This window comes from Tyto alba, unplaced genomic scaffold (assembly GCF_018691265.1).
Source record: "Tyto alba isolate M040663 unplaced genomic scaffold, T.alba_DEE_v4.0 Super-Scaffold_3, whole genome shotgun sequence".
Lineage (NCBI taxonomy): Eukaryota > Metazoa > Chordata > Aves > Strigiformes > Tytonidae > Tyto > Tyto alba.
Genome location: NW_024881304.1, coordinates 11,495,535 through 11,517,109, shown reverse-complemented (window position 1 = coordinate 11,517,109; position 21,575 = coordinate 11,495,535). Strand labels below are relative to the sequence as shown.

The 21,575-nt window shown below is 48.0% G+C and overlaps 1 protein-coding gene across 20 annotated transcripts in view; it reads left to right on the top strand.

Moving 5' to 3' along the window:
- The window catches only part of CADPS (calcium dependent secretion activator), a 220,897-nt gene extending 206,167 nt beyond the window's left edge, over positions 1-14,730 (top strand). For all 20 annotated transcript variants that reach the window (XM_042799818.1, XM_042799816.1, XM_042799817.1 and 17 more), the window contains 2 exons: positions 11,496-11,600; positions 13,391-14,730. In XM_042799818.1, the coding sequence (XP_042655752.1) occupies positions 11,496-11,600; positions 13,391-13,570 (285 nt within the window). In that variant the 3' untranslated portion in view covers positions 13,571-14,730. The remainder of the gene's footprint in view (positions 1-11,495; positions 11,601-13,390) is intronic.
- Positions 14,731-21,575: the final 6,845 nt, after the last annotated feature.

The following is a 21,575-nucleotide window of genomic DNA, read 5'->3' as shown; positions in this document are numbered from 1 at the left end:
ATATCGGCATTCAAAAATGCTTAGCAGGATTCGGGCAGGGAATGCGTTTTCTCCAGTGTGTAACCCAAGGAATGATACCAGGGATGCTGCTCCCTCCCACGCTCGCAAAACCCTCAGGGCTAAGATACCCGGGCAGCCTCTAGCTGCTTTTTTGAAATTTGCAGGCTATAAAAGAGCCAGCTAAAGTCTACCAAGTCCCACTTTGTGACAGTATTCAATTAATCTTAATAACAAGTATAGTTAAAGTATTCCATAGCATGCATTACTGTATTGCAGCTTATTGAGCAACTTCGCATCCAGTTATACCATCGCTGCCTTGCACTAACAGGGCCCTGGAATCGGGACAGAAAAAAGCAGCACGCTGTGTGGATATTGTGTTTTACTAAGCTGCTTTATATAGAAACTCAGATTTTAACATGTCAACTTCATTTCTTTTTTGAAAAATGGAAATAAGCAGAGAATATTTTATAGGTTAAAAAAAGTATTTGAGAACTAGCATCCATACAGAAGTGGGTTTGTGTGTGTGCGCCTTTATATTTTTTTATGCAGAAGCTCTCATTTAGGAAAACCAAGGTCTGCAAAATCCTGCAAAGCAGCAGGTTTTTGGGGGTTTTATTTAACAGTTCCCAGCAAGTGCTGTGCACTTTGCTGAGCTGTATCTACAACGAGGGCCCAGCACCCAGAGCCAACCTGACGGGGTACTCAGGGCCCCGTTAGGAGCTCAGTCCCTGCGTGCAGGTACAGGGGCTGCTGCGTGGCAGCGCACCCGTAAAGGCTCAGGGGTGCGCGTAGCCAGGACAGGTTGCCTGAAAAAGCAGCATTTTCTGCAGATGTGGACTGTGATGCGTGAGGATTGGTGCTGTCCTGTCTCAGAGGGGAAAGGAGGCACCCGCCAAGGGTCAGAGCCTGCAAACGGGGGGGTGCCTGCCTTCGCTGGGTGTCCCTGCTTTGAGGAGACAGTGAGTAGGAGAGAAGTCAGAGGTGTCGCCAGGACTGGCGTCTGTGACCTTCCTTCCCGGATCACGGTGAGCACTGGACACTGCATCCGCCCGTTGAGCCAGCGCTGCGGTGGCTCTTTCACCGCGATCCACCCCGGGGAGAAAGCTCAGGGTCATTGCCGTGTCGCGCCCTGAGGCTGCCCTGCCCTCACCTCTGCCAGGGATGTGAGGATGCCTAGGCAAAGATTTTGGCATCTGGCTAGCCGGGTGGACCACCCTGACGTACAGCTCAGGAATGCCTGAATAAGTACAAGCCATTTTATCCCCAGCAGTGGAGTTGTTCCTCCTCTGGTGAAGCGTACCCCCTGCAGGTCCCTCGCTGCTCGCTCCGGCTGTGTACCTGCAGCGGGGAACCTCTGCCTGTGTGACGAGAGCGCACGGGTTGTCTGCGAAGCCACTGCCAGGCGGCATAAACAAACGCCCCCCCAGCGCGGCGTGGGGGCTTGCAGCTGCACAAAACACGTGTAGGTGTTAACTGATTTGTGCAGCACCGAAAGCGGGGAGTGCCGGAGATGATCTTCTCGGGCATCTTGTTTTGCTGGGGACCTTGGCCCCACCGGCATGAAAGATGTCGATCCTCCTTTTCCTCCCTGAAAAGGACTGAAATAATCTGGGGTTAAGAGCGGAGAGAAATTTGCAGCGAGGAGCGTGCAGGATGAGTGGTGGCCCTTTGGCGAGTGGGGAATTGTGCCAGCCCACCGGCACACTCAGAAAACGTACCCACAAGGAGTTCTCCCATTAACACCCGTGGCACCGACCTGCCGAGCCCCAGCGGGTCCGACTTCAAGCCAATTAAGGGTGACGCGCCAGCCTGAGCACGCCCTGTTGCTGAGCTCCCCAAACAGTGGGTGATCTCAGGTGCCATATGTACTGCAAAAAGCGTGCGGCACTTCAGTGCGCCTGGGTCTGCGTTTCAGCTTTCATTCTGAATTCTTCTCCCTGGTTGAAGGCAGAGCTCTTGTGCAATTCAAAGTTTTTTTGTAGTTTATTTTTGGGAAGGGAAGGGGGGGGGGGGGGGGGGGGGGGGAAAGATAATATAATTCGGTGATGCCATTTGCATCCTAGACAGATGATGAGTTGCCCTGGCTAGCAGCTTAACCCTATTAGGCAACTCTGGGACCTTGACTTTATTAAATAATAATACAAATTATTTTCATATCGAGCCCCTTTGACTTTGTAACTTCCTTGTATAGCTATGTTGTCAATGTGAATAAAATATCATAGTCAAGGAATATAAAATAGAGTAAAATGCATCCAGAAATCACAGCACTGGGGTGGATGTTGAAGAATTCGCTGTGTGTACTTGCAGTGACAGCATTTTAGTGGTACAAAAAATCCCAGTAAAACACAGTACAGCCATTTATTTCAGTAATAGCTCAGTGTGAGTGTGACCTGGGAGACTCCAGACAGCTTCACGAGGCTTTGATAGAATAAAATGGTAAATTTTATTTTAAAAAACGGGACCTTGGGGTTTCAGGAGATTTTTATTAAGTTGTTAGCACTTTACTGGTTTTCTATAATTTAATGTATAATTTGAGAGGTTTGATTCCGAAAATGAGGGTCCTGTTGCCTGTTGTGAGGACCGCTTGCCCAGGCGCAGGCAGGGCTGCCGAGCGCAGCTGGTGGAGGGTTTGCTCGTAGGGGTGAGGTGCAAGCGTAGAGTCCAGAGTTTGGCAAAGAGTTCACGTATCCCAAACGCTTCCAATTTTTGCACTCTGTTTCTGAACATACCAAACCAAAGGCCCTGCAGAGAAGTTAAATTAGAACACTGCAATCTGTTACCAAAACTTAGATTTATTTTCTGAAAGAGAAGGTACTTTCCAAAGTGTGTGAATGGAAGGGAGGGGGTGGAAATTAATCTTTCTAATAGCAAACCGGAGGCTGCCTGTAGCCCTCTCACTGCTTTGCTGCTCTGTGCTCTGTAGAGCTACACTGAGAGACCTACTTTTGATGTCGACTTTTGCATACCTAACGAGGGTATATGCTCTTAAAGAATTATGTGCAATAGAAAAGCTACCTAATGATCGGACAGTGTTATTATCTGGCGTGTGGCAGCATAGCAGGATGATAACTATTTATTTACTCTTTGTGGATAATGTTCTGTTATTTTCTAGTCTTTGGCAATAGCAAGAGAGCATCTGATATATACAATATTGGTGTGTATCCAATTGTTTGTGAACATCCCAAGTTTTGAAACATGGTTGTGAGAGAGGAATATAAGCTTAAGCTTGAAAGGCTAAAAAGCAGAAAGCCCCACACGTAAATGCTATTATGCACTTAATGAGGCAGGGTTTAAAAAAAATCAGCCACACAAGTTGGTTTTATCAAAGAAAATGTATAAATAACAACCAGTGATTCAAACTGCCTCACAAAGGGAAAAGCAGGGACGGGAAGCTAGCACTTCACTTGTGGCATTCAGATAATAGTATTTACTACACTAATCTTTTGGGCTTAGCAATTGGCAATCAATATATTATTATCAACAAGCGTTAAGGCAAACAAAAAGCCTCCATTTCTTTTTTAACCATGTTCCCCTAAGTCTCCTAAATTTAATTAAAACCGGACAGGTCTCCCTTTAGTACAAATTAGAGTTAAAATCATATTAAATATTTGTTCTATGGGAAAACAAAAGTGTCAGCTTGTGCTACCAGGTTTGGCTGCTTCTTTTTTTCTTCTTTTTTTTTTTTTTTTTACACACAGAGGGGAAAAAAAAAATACCAGCTACTCAAAGTTAAAATAAAGTCTCTCTCCCTCCCTCCCCGTCTCCCAAGACTACTGTCTATAACATGTTGTTCCTTATAGAAAGTGGGATATGGTGGCATTTGCTTGATTAACTTGCTCGACAAAAGTGACAGCTGCTGTGGGTGCATGTAGCTAAGCTGCACAGCGCAGTTCCGCCTTTGTACATCTGTCAGCAAAAAAGGAGGAATAAAGAGTGAAAAGAGACAAATTGGTCCCAAAAGGCAATCCATTCAACTCAGGAGGTTTGCTCTATTCAAGCACTCGCTGGGAATCTCAAGTGCTAGGTAGCTTATTCAATTTCATTCATTCTTTAGAATGAGCCCACAAGTGTTTAATTTCTTATTCTGTTGAATAAAAAGGGGGAGCTTTTTTTTTTTTTTTTTTATTGGAAGCATTAATTGTAAGACTAGCTGATCAATGCCTGTGATATTAACTCATTGCTTATTTTCTGGTTAGCTGTGTGCTCTTAGATCCACAGCCGCTAAACTTTGTTTCTGTAACATGGGCAATGTCACACCAATTTCTCTGCTTCTGGAAAACCCAGGCACTTACCGAGATGCAATACTCAGCCCCTGAGCCTTGGCCCCTGCCAGGCTGGGCAAGTGGGCCAAATCCTTGACAGGTGTAAATTGAAAGCGTCACTGGGTTATTATCGATGCCACCCGTGGCCACAGCCGGGACACGACCGAGCCAGATGTTCATTGCCTGTGAGGCTGAGCTGCTGACCCCGCTGCGGGTTTGGCCCTCTGCATCAGAGCAGATTTTGTAGCTCAAAATGCTGATCTGCCTTTGGATGGCTCTTCTGGTCCCCCGGCAAATGGCAGGGGACAGGGAGCCTGTAAGCAGGGCACCGTGGGGTGATAGCCAGCGCAGAGGATGGGTTTTGTTGAGTGGTGGGAAGAAAGATTGATGAATGTGTGGGGTTGGGATTGCTGCGTGGGCAGGTGTCCTCTTGCCATCCAGAAAACGTATGTGTGCAGCAGGGAAATATGCCTCTTCCTCCTTCATCGTGTGGCAGAAGGTCTGTTCCCATCTCCTCATCGATACTGGGGGCCAGAGCTACATGTGTGCCTGAGGGACTATGGCTCTTTGCCGGCTTCGGCTGTGCCACGTCCCCCTTGGGGGCCACCTCCATGTAGCTTAAGATTTTCAGACACACTTGTGTCACCAAGGCCCTGTTCCTGCTCTTCCCCGACTCTTCTGGCTGTGGGTCAGCCTGGGGGACCGCACGTCTTCTTCTGCAGCAAGAGAAAACCCAGATTTCCAAAACAGAGCCTGAGAAGTAGCCAGGGCTCAGCTCTGGCAGCCCAGCTGAGACCTCGCCAGCGCTGGCTGGGAGCAGGGCAAGAGGCACACCTTGTCCCACCACCGCTCATCCACAGCCAGCGTCCCGGCTGAGTTGGCCTTCAGAGGAGGCTCTCAAACTGGGATTGAGTACGCTGCCCCGTATGGGCAGGCTTGATGCGAACGTGTCTTTTTTTTTTTTGAAAGAAAAGAGCAGGAAGCTGCACTGGCCATGAGGCTCTATGCTTCACGCTTACCGTCTTTACCCGTTTTTTTGTAATTGCAATGACTGCTTGGGATCAATGACAGTGGAAGAAACATTGCAGGAAGGTGGAGAGGAACGCTTCGGCGGCCACGGAAGATTGGAGGGACAAGAACGGTCCTTCCACGACTGCCGCCGAGCAGCTCGGGCTTCGGGCTGCGGGCCCGCAGCCAGCTCCGTGTGCGCAAACCCGGCCGCGTGCGCGCACCGGGCGCGCCGTGGGCGAACGCCGCAGCGCGGTCCCTTGGGCAGGCCAGCTTCCACCAGAAGAGCTCCGGCTCCCTTCCACCGCGCGAGTCTCGGCGCGAGGCTGGCGGCTGTCTGCGTGGAGCCGGTCCCCACAGCGCCCGGTCCTGAGCTGCGGCGTCTGCATCCCCGCCTGCCCTGCCGCGACGACACCTGCCAAGGGGAGGTGGCTGCCGTGAAGGCGTGTGACAACGCCGAATTCCCAATTTGATCTCGGAGCCGCCCGGGATGGGGCTGGACACGGCTCTGTCGGCTGTCACGTACTGTCAGCAGTTGTAAATCAGCACAGCCCCGCTGTGCTTTCCACCAGCTGAGCTTCTGGCCCATTGGACGGGGTCGCAAACACCAGATACAAAGAGTCGGTAATTTTTTAATTCTTTTTTTTTTTTTTTTTTTTTTTTTTTCTCCTGGCTGCTCGAGTCGCTTTGAGAGAGGGCTGTTGTGTGAGAGCAGGTTTGGTTTTCCTTTGAAAAATAAGACTCCCAGTCAGCCCGTTCCTCTCTTCCTTCCCACCTCTGTGGTCCCCTCACTCCGTGCTGGCTGGCTCGGGGATGCTGCGGCGGCAGCCGCCCGACATCCAGTCCCTCACCTTTGAAACACCTTGAATTCAAGGCTTCATTTCAAAGCTGCCTTTCAGCATTTCAAAACAAGTCCATGTCCCGGACAAAGAGAGGGAGCCAGCCGGCGTTTGGAGCCTCCTTGTGCAGTGTGTGTCACAGTTTTAAATAGATTTGCCCTGCTTGGATTGGTTCTGGTTGGAAAGCAAGTACTGAAATGAGAGGTCACAGGGGAGAGTTACTATGGTAATTGAGTAGTATCACCAATAGTTTTGCTCTTATGAGCATTAAAGCACATAATAATAGACAAACAACAGTGGTTAAAGCAAGCAGGTAGGATTACTATGTTCTTTTGTCGGAAGTATATAATGTCTTGTAGTCAGTTTTAAAGACTTCTCAACCCCCAAATCCACCCAGCAGTCACCTGCTGAGTAATTTTGTATGCCTAATCTCTAGCCCTTAACTACAAGCTTTCTGCTAATTTGAGGCAAATGGGTATTTTTGACACTAAATAGGGCAGTAAAGAATCCCTGACCTAGAAAAACTCCATTCCAAGGCACTGAGAGCAGAAAAATACTCTTTCAGCATCCTTGTGAGACCTTTGGAATGACATAAAATAGCTTTGACTAAACTGTGCTGCAGCTTTCGATTAATGGTTTGCAGAAACTTGCTGAACATCCCTACTACAACTTCCCCCATAAAACTTGTCACTTCAGATTGCCATCAGCCACCACAACAATAATCATTTCATGCCTATTGCTAATTGCAAGCACAGCTGAGGCTCAGCGGGGTGCTCTTGCACAGTCCCAGGCCTTTATACCAGCCTCAATCTGTTGTATGGCACTTGTTCACACACAAAAAAACTACCAGTAAAGGCAGAAAGAGGCAGAGTCACAGGTTCCTTGTAATCCCTCTGCTACCCTGCTGACAACCCAGCCCTATAAGCATTCCTGGTTTTGTCCCACTCTTTACAAAAGCTGAAGTGACCTTAAGCTACTAGTATGTAAGCTTTTGAATGAAGAATACAGCTCCTTCAGGTGCCTTAAGAAGCAGTGTTGCATCTGGTTTACGAGATTCTGTTTGCAGCACCCCTGGGGTGAGCTGTGGCTTCCTGTAACATGTAAAATATGAGTGTGAACTCAAGGTTCATGGCAAGGAACAGGAGGTCATGCTTCCATTCAGCTCACACCAAAGAAGACGGGGGTTTGCAGATGTTCCTGGGTATGTGTAATGACACCACCTCCCGGAAAGCGCAGGAACCCAGAACAGGGCTTTTTTTTTTTTTGAAAAAATGTGCCACACTCTGTGTTACTTGCAGATTTATTCATATCAATTTTTGCAATTTATGTATTCGGAGACAAACTTGCTATTTCAGCAACTTATTGATCATGCTTTTGCATTAAAAAAAAAAAAAAAAAAAGGCGGGGGGGAGGTGGGGGATGAGGAAGCTTATTGCTTGAGCTGGTTGGGATGTTGGCTGGGCAGCCGTGGAATCCCACCCTTTGGCATGCTCCAGGTCCTCTAATGCCCGTCCAGCAGCATCCCAGCCAGCCCGTGGCCCACCTCGCCTACCCAGGCTAGCACCCCGCAATGAGGGTCGCTGTGAAAGACAGAAGCAGAACGGGAGGAGCAACCTGAAAGAGGGATTGAATTCCTGGCGGTGCAAATACAGTATCTACTTGCTGTTACTGGGCTCTGAGAGCATCCAAAGAGCCTCTGTTTGCATTTCCTCTGTTGTTAGCCCGGCCACAGCAGGCAGCGGGGGCTGTGGTGTGCCTCCAAGGGAGCTCTGGTCCCTTCCCTGCTGACATCCCAGTGGATGTGTGGCCATCCCTCACGCTGTGCCCCCCGACTCCGAGTGTAAATGGTCCTCCGAGTGGTGGACAGGGATGCCAGCTAGCATCAGTCGTGTGTGTGCAGCAGCGAGATATATGCGGAGTTGAGGTCTGTGGGCCTGGGAGCATCAGTGAGGTCTACTTGTTCTTTACGACCAGGTGTGAGGAATTTTTCAGAAAATATATTTGTACTAGTTACTTCGGTGTGCCCGTGCCACAGCTTAGCTGGTGCTGGGGTTCCAGAAATGTGCCCGAAATGTGTTGCAGCCCCATGGCAAGGCCCCAAAGTTCAGTATTGGGGCCGTGCCCTCTGCACCTTGTGTATGGGGAGAAGTCACGAAGCTGGAGTGGGAGCCCCAAGGAACCTGGCATGTACCCCACTGCCCTTTGGGGCACGGCAGACCCACCCAGGGAGAGCGAGGTGGCCCGTGGCCCGACAGGATCACACTGTGCTCTTTTGTCTGAAATGATCACGTTTCCGTTTCGGAGCATTTGGCTTTGTTGTTGTTTTTTTAATAATATAATCATATGCAAATGTTATCTTCTTTGGTAGGTTAGTCATGAATCAGAGGGCTTGTGCGTCTTATAGCACATCAACACTAGTGATAGCTAAAGGGAACATTTAATTTATGGGCTAACTTATTTTTATGAATATGCAGGGCTTAAATTCAGCAGTTGGTGTGTGCTCTATGAAGTGACGTGACGGTTTTGTGTATCAAGATCAATGAATTAGACTTTGTCTTTTTCTCATAAAGCAGAAAGTCTTTGGAGTGACTTAGCTTTGAGAAAGCGAGCTCCTTTCACGCAGCCGAGCCATACGCCTGGCTGAGCCCTTGTCAGCCAGTGCTCAAGAGGAGAGGGGTATGATTCAGATTCAGCTCGGAGGAGTTTGCATCTCCCCAGAATCCAGCACGTTGGAGTGCCTACAAGAAGCACAGAAAAATGTTTCATTTTGCTTAATCTGAAGGTCTCACAGCGGGAAAATCACCTTGCTGATAACCTCCAGGCAGAGATTATAGTTTCTGTTTCGGATCCAATACAGCCATGTAGGTGTGCGTGGCACGGGGCAAACTGAAATGGCAGGACCTGCCCCTGCCGGGGACTTCTCATTTCGAGGGGACATAAACTCCCGGCAGATCGTTTTGTGGAAGGCAGCAGTGGAAGGGAGAGGGTGTGCACATGTAACATACGGTCGCTTTGTGCTTCTGTGGGTTTTGATTTAAAGAGGTGGTGGAAGGAAGCGTTTGGGTGACCTGGGCATCTGTGTGCCAGCACAGCCCCAGGTCACACCTAATGTCACCCAAGAGCATAATTCATTTAAGCATGCTGATTGCAGAGAGGTAATGTTATAAACATCAGTGATTTCTCTCTGGTTTGCCCATGGAGGCCCCTAGCATTACAAGTGAACCCAGGCAGATCCCCCCGTGACAGCAGCCACTTTATGCCACGCACCCCCCCAGCTGGCTGCTGGCTCTCCTGGGTCTTTGTCCCAGCACCCACAGGCACCCGGGGCTTTCTGGGGATATCCAGGGATGCTCTGACCTCTCAGACTAGTCTGGTGGATTGGAAGGTATGAAGACCCACCAGACCTTCAAGTCTGCTATGCTGGCCAGGCCTTCCCCGGCTAACCAGGGTGCTTCACTCACAGTTCAACCCCAATCTGATGTCAGGACCTTGAGTGACAGCTAACAGTGTCTGAGCTTGATTTCTGTCACGGACAGAGCTCCTGCTTGCCTGTCTCAGTTTCTTTTGAGCTCTTGGCTCTTGCCAGGTCTCTGTCCTGAAGATAAAGGGCCAGCAGGAATCTCTGCTACAAGTTGCCCAAGGTGTAAGCATCAAGCAGGAGAATACCACGTGCCGTTTCTTTGGTGACTCTTCCACCCCTTTATTTCCTCCATTTTATTAAAAGGTGGTGCAGAAACAGCACAGGAGTACAGGAGCATCCCCGTGCAGCAGGACTAACCGTTGCTCCTGGTGCTGGGTAGCAACTCCCGCGTGCGTTACCGTACGGTTCAGGACTGCGTGCTGAGCCCGCGTTGGTGTGTCGCTGGGCTGGCTTAGCTCGGACTCGTCTGTTCGCTTTGGTGGGCCTTGTGCCAGCTTGCGGGTGCCGCGGGACAGCAGTGTCCGTGGGCCCGATCCTGCCAGCTAAGCCCTACCCAGGGTAGGTGTTGGAGCTGCCGGTGTTGGGGCCGCAGGTCCCGCAGCGCCGGGCACACGCTGCTCGCCGGCAGGCGCTGGCCTCTCGGCCGCTGTTGAAAGGAGGAAGCCAGTAGTAAGTCATCGGCCTCTGTTTTGCAATTACAGATTATTCGGTCATCTCCGTTCACCTGCGGTGCTGGCGGCTGTAGCAATGAGGGAAGAGGGCATGTTTCTGTGCCAGAGACCCTCACCCAAAGGTGTAGGGAAGGGAGGCAGCGATACCTGTGCTAGACTGATGCAAGGGTCTAGGCTAGCTGGGAGGGAGCTGCATTTCAGCCTAACCTGGACGGTGCTCGATCACGATTTTTATAAACTGAGCCAGTGAGTTTGGTTTTTTTTTTTAATCTTTAACTGGTTCTAGATTAATTGCAGCTGGTCTGCAGTATAGGTTTTGAGCTGTGTGCGGGTAGGAGACTGCGAGAGGAGGGTGTGACTGTGCATACAGAGGTGTGATGGGTTTCTATGTGCAGACCACTTTCTAATCAACCGTTGTACTGAGCGCCGGGCAGGGGGGGTGGGTTGTCATGCCGCACCCCCCCCACCCCGCCTCTGTCACAGCCCCTGCTTTTCCTTCTCTCAAGGGCTCACTGCTTGTCTGTGTGGCGTCAGACGTGCAATGCCAGCCCTGCGTGAGTGGGGGACCCGATCCACAGCCCACCGGAGACGTCCTGCACTGCAGGGCTGGCAGGCTGCTGCCACACAGCTGCAAGCCTTTTTCACAGACAGGCAGCAAAATCTCAGCCCCTGGAAGGGCCCTGTGAGTTCAGCAGCTTAAAACGAGCTCGTTTGTTTGCTGCTTTTCCATCTTTCCTAATTGTGAGGGTGAAACCAAAGCATTGCCCGCGCAGCCTGGGCGGGCGCTTGCACCAGCATCTTCCCCCGCAGCCAACCCTTGCCCCGCACGAGCCTCCCCCCACTCGCCATCAGGGAACCAGACTCACCCCGTGGCTGGTTATGTTTGACTTTCAAGACGGTAAGTAGCTTGAGTGTGGGTCTGACACACATAAAGGCAGGGCTGCTCTCACTGGGTGCGGGAATGGGTTAAAAAATGGATGGGGCCAAGCACACACCGCTGCTGGCAAGTCCCACCAACGGCAAAACCAGATTACAAAAACCTTGCGGCGTTGCTGGTGGCCACTACCCCTCCTAATTAGTTTATTCTTGTTGTTACTAAAATTTAAAAACTCACGCACGGAAATTCCGTGTGAAAGAGGGTGCCTGTGACCCCCTCTAAGTCTGTGGTAGCCCATGAACAGGCTGGCTAGTGGGAGAGGTTGGTGCTGACTGGGTGCTGGGTGCAGCCTGTGCTGTTCAGGGCACAGCACGCAGCCCTAACGTGGTTGCTGGAGAAGTCCTGTCTCTCTTGCAGCAATGGTACACCAGCTCGATGAATGTTGTCTGCACCTGGCTGACAGACCGCATGGACCTGCAGCTTCACATTTACCAACTGAAAACTCTCATTAGGATAGTAAAGGTAATCATCCGATGCATTTCCAATCCCATCTTGCTGTCGGAAGGTGCATGTGTGTATGCCTGCGTGTGTGCAGCGTGTTCTCTTAGGCAAACTGTCGCCGGCAAATAAATGAAGCCATTCGGTAGAATTCTTAAAAATTAGGGTCCTTGTGTGTATGGCATGTAGTGAAGGATAAACAGGAACTTGAAATGCATATGGATGCAAAATACAGGTGTGCAAATAAGAACAAAGTAACTGCTTGCATGAAAAAATGGAAATTCTGCTGCTATTTGACCCTACCTGTACAGTAAGCGCACCAAAATTAGCCTTTTGCGGGACAGACATGTTGATCACACCAGTGAACTCTGGTGTCAAAATGGGTTAAATCAAGCCAAAAGTTTTTAACACTGTTTTCCTAGAAACATTTAAGCGTAGCTATGGTTCGTGATTATCAGAATGCAAATGAGGATTGTTCTCATACTTAATTGAAGTTGTTTCTTTTACAATGGGTGTATATAATCAACTCTAAGAGATCACAAAGGTGAGATAACATACCCTGAAAGTAACATTTTTTTCCTTGAGTGCACGTGTATGTGTATATGTGTGTGTGCATGTGCGTGCCTTGGACTAATGATAATTATTTCAGTGTGAAATCACAGTGGTTTACATGAAATAATAAGATCACAGAAGGGGGTAAATATATTTTTGATCATTTTAGGTTCTATCTAATGCTTTTTGGTCTAGTATTTTATAATGTTTATGGTCTTGTGTGCAGTGAACACATTGAAGGCATGAATAAATTAAAACTGAAATGTATTAAATGTGCTTTTCATAACTGAAAACAACAGGCACAGACGAATTATTTCTACTTGTCAGCTAGCTGAGGAAAGCTTTCTTCCTTGTGCTTTATTTATACCAATATTACATTCAGAAGCAGCTACAACAAATGCAAGGACTTTCTGAAATAGCAGAACAGTAAATAGTTTCCATGCAGAGCACAGAGCAGAATTAAATGAACTACGAGGCCAGAGTTTTATCTCACCGAGTCGAGAAGTTTTTAAACATAAATTAAAGTGAGAGATATTAATTGTAATAACAAGGGAAATATAGCTAACCATGGAAATACAACTTCAGGTTCGGAATTAGGTGAAGAAAGAGAGATTTAAGAAACACATGCTGTGTGCTTATGTTTATACATCAACAATTTTCTCTGGTATCCTGGACTTAGTTTATTTAATCCCAATACTGTAGGTAGGATTGTTTAATACAGAGCATTCCGGGAACGTGTAATCACGTCTGCTCTTACGGGCGATAAGCGTTCTGCTGCGTGAAGAAAAATAACTGACATTACAGGCAGGATGAATGCATCCAGAAGCAAGGGATGTTAGTTGGAACAGAGTCCTTCTCTGTTGCTTCCATGCCTTTTTAGACCCCAACCTACCGTACGCAACGCCCCCCTGAGCAGCCCCCAGCACACCCCCCGCCTTGGAGCCTGAGGCAGCCGCACAGCCTGGCCGCCCCGCGGAGGCAGGGCTGGAGTTGCAGAGCCCGGATTTGCTGCCCAAGGCACCCTAAAAGGGACCTCTGCCATGGCAAAGCGGTGGCCAGGCAGAGACACCCTCCCGCCTTGCGCTGCCCTGGGGCAATGCAGAACACCCCCGGGGGCTGGGATTTCCCTGGCATCCCTGCCTCTTCCACGAGTGGCCCCAAACCCCGGGCGCGGGGGGCACGGGCGGACTCCTGCGGCGCAGCGGGGAGCCGGTGTGGGCCCTGACCTCTGTGCTGTCTCCCCGTGCCTCTCCCTGCTTTAGAAAACGTACCGGGATTTCCGATTGCAAGGCGTGCTGGACTCCACCCTAAACAGCAAAACCTACGAGACCATCCGGAACCGGCTGACGGTAGAGGAGGCCACAGCGTCGGTCAGCGAAGGCGGAGGGCTCCAGGGGATCACCATGAAGGACAGCGATGAGGAAGATGAAGAGGATGACTAGGGAAGCTGGCCTGGAGCACCAGCTGGGGGCCGCCTGGTATCCGTGCATGTACCTCGTCCGTAACTCAGTTAGCCACATTAGGAATTTTTATGTCAGCTCTAAATGCCCATGAGAAGTTTACCAATACAAATGCCATGTTAGCTGTGTGGTAATAAGATTAGCACCTCTCTTTGATTCATTGGTTTCCTAATTTCGTATCTATATGTTCATAAGCAATATGGAGCACCATTGTTTAATACTGTTAATGGAAAAACTACATAGAAAACATGCTAGGTGTGTCCCTGTTATAATTAAAGTTTAAACAATGCTTCATTAATGTACTGTATATACATTGATGGTAAATTGTTGTGAAGATGAGTGAATCGAGTCCTTTCATTTCTTTGTTTCTCTTCCATGGATGCCAACTGCTTAAAATTAATAAAAAACAGCTTTGTTTTTAAAAGAAGAACAAGGCAATTACAAATGATTTTTTTGTTCTCTCTGTTCATTTAAAAACCAGAAAACAAACAAACCCAGACAGCCGTTTGAATCATTCTGCATCCTTGTTAATGTACCAGGTTCTTCCCTTCAATATGCAGTTAACTCCATAGAGGCTACATCCCAAAGGATTAGTCATTCTAATTGCCACACCAGATTAATCCTATCATTATGGATATAACATGCCACATTACGAGTCCAAAGCAGTTGTTTTATGTTGACGTTTGGTCCTCTAAATGTTACATTTTTGTTTAAATTTCAAATAACCGTGTATGTACAAAGACAACTTTATTTACAATCTTAGACTATACAAATGTGTTTATAATAATATACTCAATATTTATTTCAGTAGATTGTAACCATAATTTACAATTCCTCTGTTTCACAATGGTTTTTATATATGTCATGTACATTGCATTTTGACCAGTAACTGCATGTCCATCAGTTCCCCCTCCAGAGCTTTTACTTTCTGTGTAAAATAGTGATCCATCTTGCTTTTTTTTGCCTTATACAAGCCGACAGTTGTAAAAGTGTGAGAACTGTGGCTTCTCAATAAATAACTATTCAGATGTCCTAAGAATAAATTATGGAGTCTTTTTATGTCTGCCTTAGAAAAAAAAAGAAATTACAAGCTGAGATGTAAGAGCCCCCACCTCTCAGAATAAAGGCATTTTCTTTTCTCATGGGTGTTTTTACAGTTTATTAATTAAGAAGATGGCTTCCTGATTTGCTCCCCAAGGTCAGGGCCATACTGTCTGCTCCCCAGGTTACAAGGGCATTTCTGCTATCACCTCCACAGTTGTTTCCACTGTTACCTGCACTCTACGTCCTATGATTTGTCTCTGGACGTCTAATTGATGGTCCACCCTGGTACAGCCCCTCTTGTTACATGGTCATCAGCCTTGCCCAACACTTACCTTCCGCCAAAAGGCCTGTTTGTATTTTAATTTCTCCCAAAGCAGCCAATTGCAGCAGGCTGCAGGGCGCTTACAAACACGTGACACGGGGCAGACCCCTATCTGGAATTTAAAAACAGGCTGGTTTGATGGAAAGCATGTTAGATCGGGAGTTTTCTGAGAGGTTTTGTAGTCACTCCCTCCCAGCAGCCAAATCAAACCAAAAATTAATCCTGTTAGCTGGGGCTTCAGTCTTTTGGGAGAGAAGCGGAAGAGCTGATGTCCTTCACCTCCAAGCACAGCAACCTGTGGCCACCCTGGGGAATGGAGGACAAAGGTTCACCGCTCACAAATAAAAGATGGGCAAATGTTGGAAAAACGTCCTGTCTAGATGAACCTGCCTAACATGATGAACCATTAAACTAAGCCATCTTCCAGTGTCCAAGAGCCACGAGATGCTCCCTGGACATACTGGTGGAGGAGAGGACCTCAAGGAAAAGCCTGTGAAGGGCGTAAGTCCCCAGTAGGGCTGGGATAGTTACGGAGCCTGGAGCACATTCATCTGCAATACTGGATTTTTGGGTCCCTTCCCTCTGTGCCAGAGTTTAGCACCTGGCTCTGGAGGTGCTCTGCAGCCCCATCTTGATGGCCATACCCTACACATTCAACACTTATCCACCTGTGGTGACGTGTACACCACCCCCTCCTTGGAACAGGGTCTTTACTTTTGGAGTGGGTGGGAGGCATGCACATTTAGCACCAGTTAGGTGCTGATAAGCCATCTGATGCACTAGGGTAGGCAAGTTTTGAACCCTGACTGTAGCCCAGCAGAACACTTACTGGTTTTCGTCTTTCTCCGCGATGCTGGTAGAGGGAAGCATTGCCAGGAAAAGACACCTCTCAGAACGTCATCAGGAATGTGGCCTTGTGGCTGCTGACACAGGAAGCTCTTCCCCCTTCTGACCCACTCTCCAGCTGTGCAACTATTTGGTCCTAAAGCCCCAGAGGAACTGAGCTAGCAGTTGAGTGTTCAAATCACACTGAGTCTACCAAAACCAGTTCAGGTGCATCTGCAGGTCTGTCATGAGGACACCTACAAAAAACTGTCTGTATCTTGACATCGTTATGCTTAGAGCCTTCAATCACACCCTGAAGCCCTCCCAGGTCTTGCCTGACAAAACAAGTCTCACAAGACATAAAGCAATGAACACACTGCAAGTGCCACCTGGTCCCTTCTTGCTAGGTGGTTGAGATCCACTTGAGACCCATACACGTACTGATGCATACGTGTGCTCGTGCCCTCTTCCTCCTCTCCCTTAGCTGTCCCAAATATTTCTATGAAGGACAACAGTTTCAAGAGGAGGCACTGGGAAAGCCTTACCTGGGGTGGTCACTAGGCTGATAGCAAAGAGCACTGGGGGAGACCCACATTTGTAGCTCTGCTCCCAGTCAGGCAGAGCAGAACTGGAGAAACAGCTTGATTCTGCTCTGGAAATGGCTCCCTGTTTTTTTTGTGGTTTTTTTTTTTTTTTAACATGAAATATTTATTGGGTAAAAACACAGCCCACTTCCACCTGCCACCTTTCAAAATAGTGAGCCCTGCTCAGTTTTTTGAATGAAAGAGTGTGGGCGCAGCCTTCAGGAGATGATCCTTGGCTGTGCATCACTAACACACATAGGTGCCTCCCTGAAACGGCGCTGATGGACACCCTCGTCTGAGATTCTCTGTCATTAGCAATGACCCTATAGCCTGTGACAGCTTTTTGCACTCCCTCCAACCCCAATAAAGCACCTCAAAGACTCCATAACAACCCTGACGATATGTCAGGCTTGACCACACATTCAAAACAAGGAAGCACTAGCCAGCTTACTTCATAACAGGAGTTTGGACTCAAATGATGAGCTCCAAGTTACGTGCTTTATTGTGAGCAGGGAGAAGAGCTCATGTACGATCAGTGCTGCAAAGCAGGAGTTAACCTCCCACTCCAGAGCCTGCAGCCTGTGGCTGAGCAAAGGAGCACGCTGTACCCTGATCCCCACTGCCTTTAACCCCTGCAAATGGTTACATGGGTGCTGGGGGCCCAACCCTGTCCTATATGGGTGCTGCACCGTGGGACCAGGAGCGGGAAGTGCCACCTTCAGTTAATCGTGCAGAAACGTTAAATCCAAAATGGTTTGGTTTTGTCTGAAAAACGTAAAGCCCTCCTGGCCACGGACTACGCTTTGGACAGGACTGAGGCTCCTGCAGAGCAAAGCTGCATCTCGGGCAGCATCAAAAAGGGCTTGCTGACGGACGGGAGCGCTCTGGCAAACCCAGCCAAGGAACGCAAAGGTCTGCTGCTGGTTTCACTTCAACCCATGGCTGCGATGGAATGAGCTCCAACAGTCAAAGGACTTTCTGCCAGTACAACTGCACCTAGATGAGGAATCTGCCAGTACAGTTATGTCAATCAGTTTTGGGGAAAGAGGAAAATTTCATTCTTCTGCCAGCAAAATTTTAAATGATAGATCAGGCCAAAACTTCTCTCATATTTACAGGGAAGTCCAGCGAAAATATCCCTTTTTTGACAGACTTACTTAAAGCATGTGGCATGGAGACTGAAAATGCTATCAACTATTTGACTGACAAGTGTCAGCAGCTGTTCATCCAATTTGTTTTATATTTCAGCAACTAACAGATTCTTTCCCCTCTGCTGTAATGCATGTCTCCTGGCCCATAGGCATCTTAGAAATTGCTTTTCTGCCTCTCTAGTGACCAAAACGTCAAAAATATTAGAAGACAATTCGTGTTCAGAAGCATAAACAGGCACTCAGCAAAGCAAAGATGATTTTGTCAATGCTCAGGCTGTGTTCTTTTCGAAAAAGTCACAGCAAACCTAAGGCAAAAATACTTCTTTAGGCTTTAAAAGAAAAAGCTAAAGGAAACAAAGCCCCTGATAAATCAGCACAGGTTAAACTATCAACTACCGAGGGAAAAAGCAGTCATGTAATGGCCAAAATGCAGCTGAGCCACATTTCAACCTCTGCACTTTTGTCTGTGACGGTCATGACTCTGCGTTACTGTGACCATCATCAATATTTGTTCAAAAATCTGCTCTCTGGTGTCATGATTCAACAGAGGCACTGCTGCATCAAGCTGAGTCCAGCTAGGAGAGTCCCTCTAAGCCATTCACAAAAACCAGCCTGTTTCATCTTAGGTCTAGCAATGGTTTCAGAAACTCTTTGATCCCTGGCTGCATATAATACAAGTTACTACCCTTGCACTTGCCACCCATCCTGAACTTGCTGGACTAAAAAGCCTGTGTGACACCTCTCTCCGGTGAGCTGTATTCATCCGTATTTCCTTTATTCAAGCACGTTTAGGCTCTTGAGCTAAACCTAAAGTGATATTTTCCTCAGCCTTTCTAAAAGATGCATATTCCATTTCAAGTTGTAAATCTGCATTTGTTGTAACTATGCAAAATATGGGAGAAAAAAAGTGCAGAGATTATATGCAATCTGCCAGCAGAGTTGTGTGCCATGAGGAAAATGCCTCACAGGTCAAAACAAAGAAAAACACTGAGCAACAAATTAGTTGCAGGCAGTAGCTAATATGGAGATCAAAAGATTAAAATCAACATGCAACGATGAAATCACTGGAATAATAGGAGCACTTAAGAAGATTAAGTCAATAAGAGAGTCCAGTAGTACAAAAATAAGATTTTGATTATACTGTAAAATTTAATATTGGGAGAGCAAAAGCAATTACAACCACGACATGCTTCACTCTCCCCGCCTTAGACCATCTTGGCTCATTTCCTATGCAAGGAATACAGTTGTTGAAATAAACAGAAATGTTATGACTCAAGTGCTCGATTCAAAAACAAACCAGGTGGTCAGATCAGATTGGGGACTGTCAAGACGGGGGTCTGTAAAACGGGGACTTGTTGCAAATCCCGGAGGATACGACAGCTGGGGCGAACAAAGGCCACACCGTTTAGGACGGCTTTCGGCAGAGAACGCTCCACGAGCAGCTGATCTCGGGGGGCTGTCCCAGGCTGTCAGCTGGAGAGGAGAGGCACGCACTGGAAGGGAGGAAGGAGGAGAGAAATGGCTCAGAGGCTTGAAGTGAACATGGTGGTGAATTCTGATAACAAGGAAGGGTGTTTTCTGTCCAGCGAAAACAGCAAAGGTTGCAGCTTTGGTTTCGTGATGTACGTCAGAGGCAGAGCCCACGGCAGCCTCCAAGCCCATCTACACCCTCCCGTAAGGGACAAGAATATGCCCCATAGCCACGTTCACTGGTGCTGCGGGTCACCCAGTAGCACAGCCCAAAGGGGATGGGAAGGGTGACCTGCCGAGGGGCAGCTAATGCTCCCCACCACAGATCTACCCTTGGTCAAGCCAGGTGGGTAAGCAGGAAAGGATGAGCCAGTCCCTCCAACACACACTGGCCGTGGCTGTGGGACTGCGAGGCCAAAGGCCCACAGCTCTCTGGCGAGAAGCGGTTACCCCAGCAAGGTCCTCCTCACCCAAGAAGTCTCAGAGCCCTTTGTGGGTTCTGCAATGCTCTGCGGTTCATGAGGAGGAGCCTAAACAGCTCCCCAGAGCTGATGACTCGCCTGGGCTTTTCTCTAAATTGGTTTTTCAGCATCACTAACTCCAGCCCCACCCCCGCCCCCACCCCAAAATCACAAGCTAGGCTCATAATTAAATCAAATAAATAAATTACCAGCTATTTTTACAGAATTTGTGGGTGTTCTTGAACATTCAGGGAATACTTGGGTCGTGCATTGAAGTTTTTTCCTGCAATAACAAGGTCTGGATTTTTAGTTTGGGTTCTGATTGTTGGGGGGGATTTTTAGTAGTTCTTCTAGATCACGTCTTCTGGGGTGAAATCGGCACTTTTCTTGTGCCCAGGTGGCACAGCAGCAGTTTCACCAGTCAACCTGGGAGTCCTGCCAGGCTCTCTCCAATTCAGCCACCACCACCAGGGACAGGGATGCCGCAGCCCCACCGGTCCCGCGTGTCCCGGAGGAAGGAGATAATATGCTGCCACCTCGGCACCTCGCAGCCCTGGAGTCCTGCTCTGGCACGGATGGGGACATCTGAGATAACAGTTCAAACAAGGGCAAATACAAATCTCAAACAACATAAGATGCGGCATAGCCAGAGAAGCCGGTCAACACCGAGTGGGAAGTGAGTTGCAAAAAGATGGTGGAAAGATTGGCTTCGGAAAATTCCTTACTCTATTTGCTTTTTTTTCATTGAAAAGGCAAGTAATTTTGAAAATGAGATGTTTTCCTATCTCATTAAGGGGAGAATAATTCAAAACACGTGGGGCTTGTCCCACTTATTTTTTTGGCCATGCTTCTTTCAAGCAAAAAAAGGGAAGGAATAGGAACACAAAACTGAAGTGGGCTTCTACCCGTTTTCACTGCTTCTTGCTCCTTTTTCTGAAACGTTTTCAGTAGGAAAGTGAGAACAAGGCCATCCCCCCATTATATTCTCCTTCTCTACTTCCTCCCACCTTTTCTCCTAAATAGAAAATAAGGGGAAAAAAAAAAACACAAAAACAGAAAAATTTAAAAGCTCCCACTCTTTCAAAACTAAAAAGTACAACATTTCAAAACATTAGGAAGGGACATCTTTCAGTTTCAGCATTCAGAAATTAAATGCAGCATTGCTCCATTACTGCAACGTGAAGAATGACTATTTCCGACAATAAGGATGGAGAAGAGCAGCTCACCACTTCAACAATTTCTTACTTGCTTTACTGGCCAGCTTGACTTTGGACATGATGTGGACTCCACCAACTCCTTGACAGCCTCCTGGGCCAGCCCGGTCTCACACCAGGAACTAGACTTCACCCATGATGTCTCTCTCCACTCTGCACAGGCAGGCAGTGTTTTTGGGGCATAAAGCCTGGCTGGGATCGAGCCGTTAGTTACCATTCCTGTTGACAGGCAAACTAGAATAGGCTCTGGCTCACTTTCTCCGAGCTGCGGAAGGAGGAATGAGCCGAGAAAAGAGTTCATTCAATTGCTTCTGTTTGGCAGCTCTGCAGGACTCTCCGCATAGACAGAAAGAGATGTGGCAAGTAAGGAGTTGCCATTTTTAGAATTACATAAGCCAGTTTGATTGCCATCGAGGCACTCTGTGCAGCTCCTGCCACAGTGCCCTGCCACTTGCTCTGCAGTGGGGCTAGATTTCAAACAGCTTTAGGAGTAGGTCAGATACCAGCTCTTAAATTTAGACTCAGGTTAAAAATGTCGATGGTGCCCCTGCCATCACTGATAAAGCCGACCAGCGCAGCCATGCAAGGACTCTGGACCAGTGTGCTTCCAGAATCCCACTAACCACATTTGCTCTGGGACCTGTGCAGTGCTCCAGAACCTAGCTCCTCAGTAATGTTTCATTATACCAAAAAAAAAAAAAAAAAAAATCCAATAAAATAAAGCAAATTAAAATTATCTGCCTGCATATATACAGTAATGTGTGCATAACTCAGTGAATGGGCTGAAAAAATAGTCTGGAGGGACTCAGCATCCCTGCTGCAGCCAAGGTGGCCTCGCCATGCACTGCCCCTGCCCCAGGCAGTCATGGCAGTGTCTGTTGGGTGACACAGCAGCAGGGTCACCCCACCGACCGTT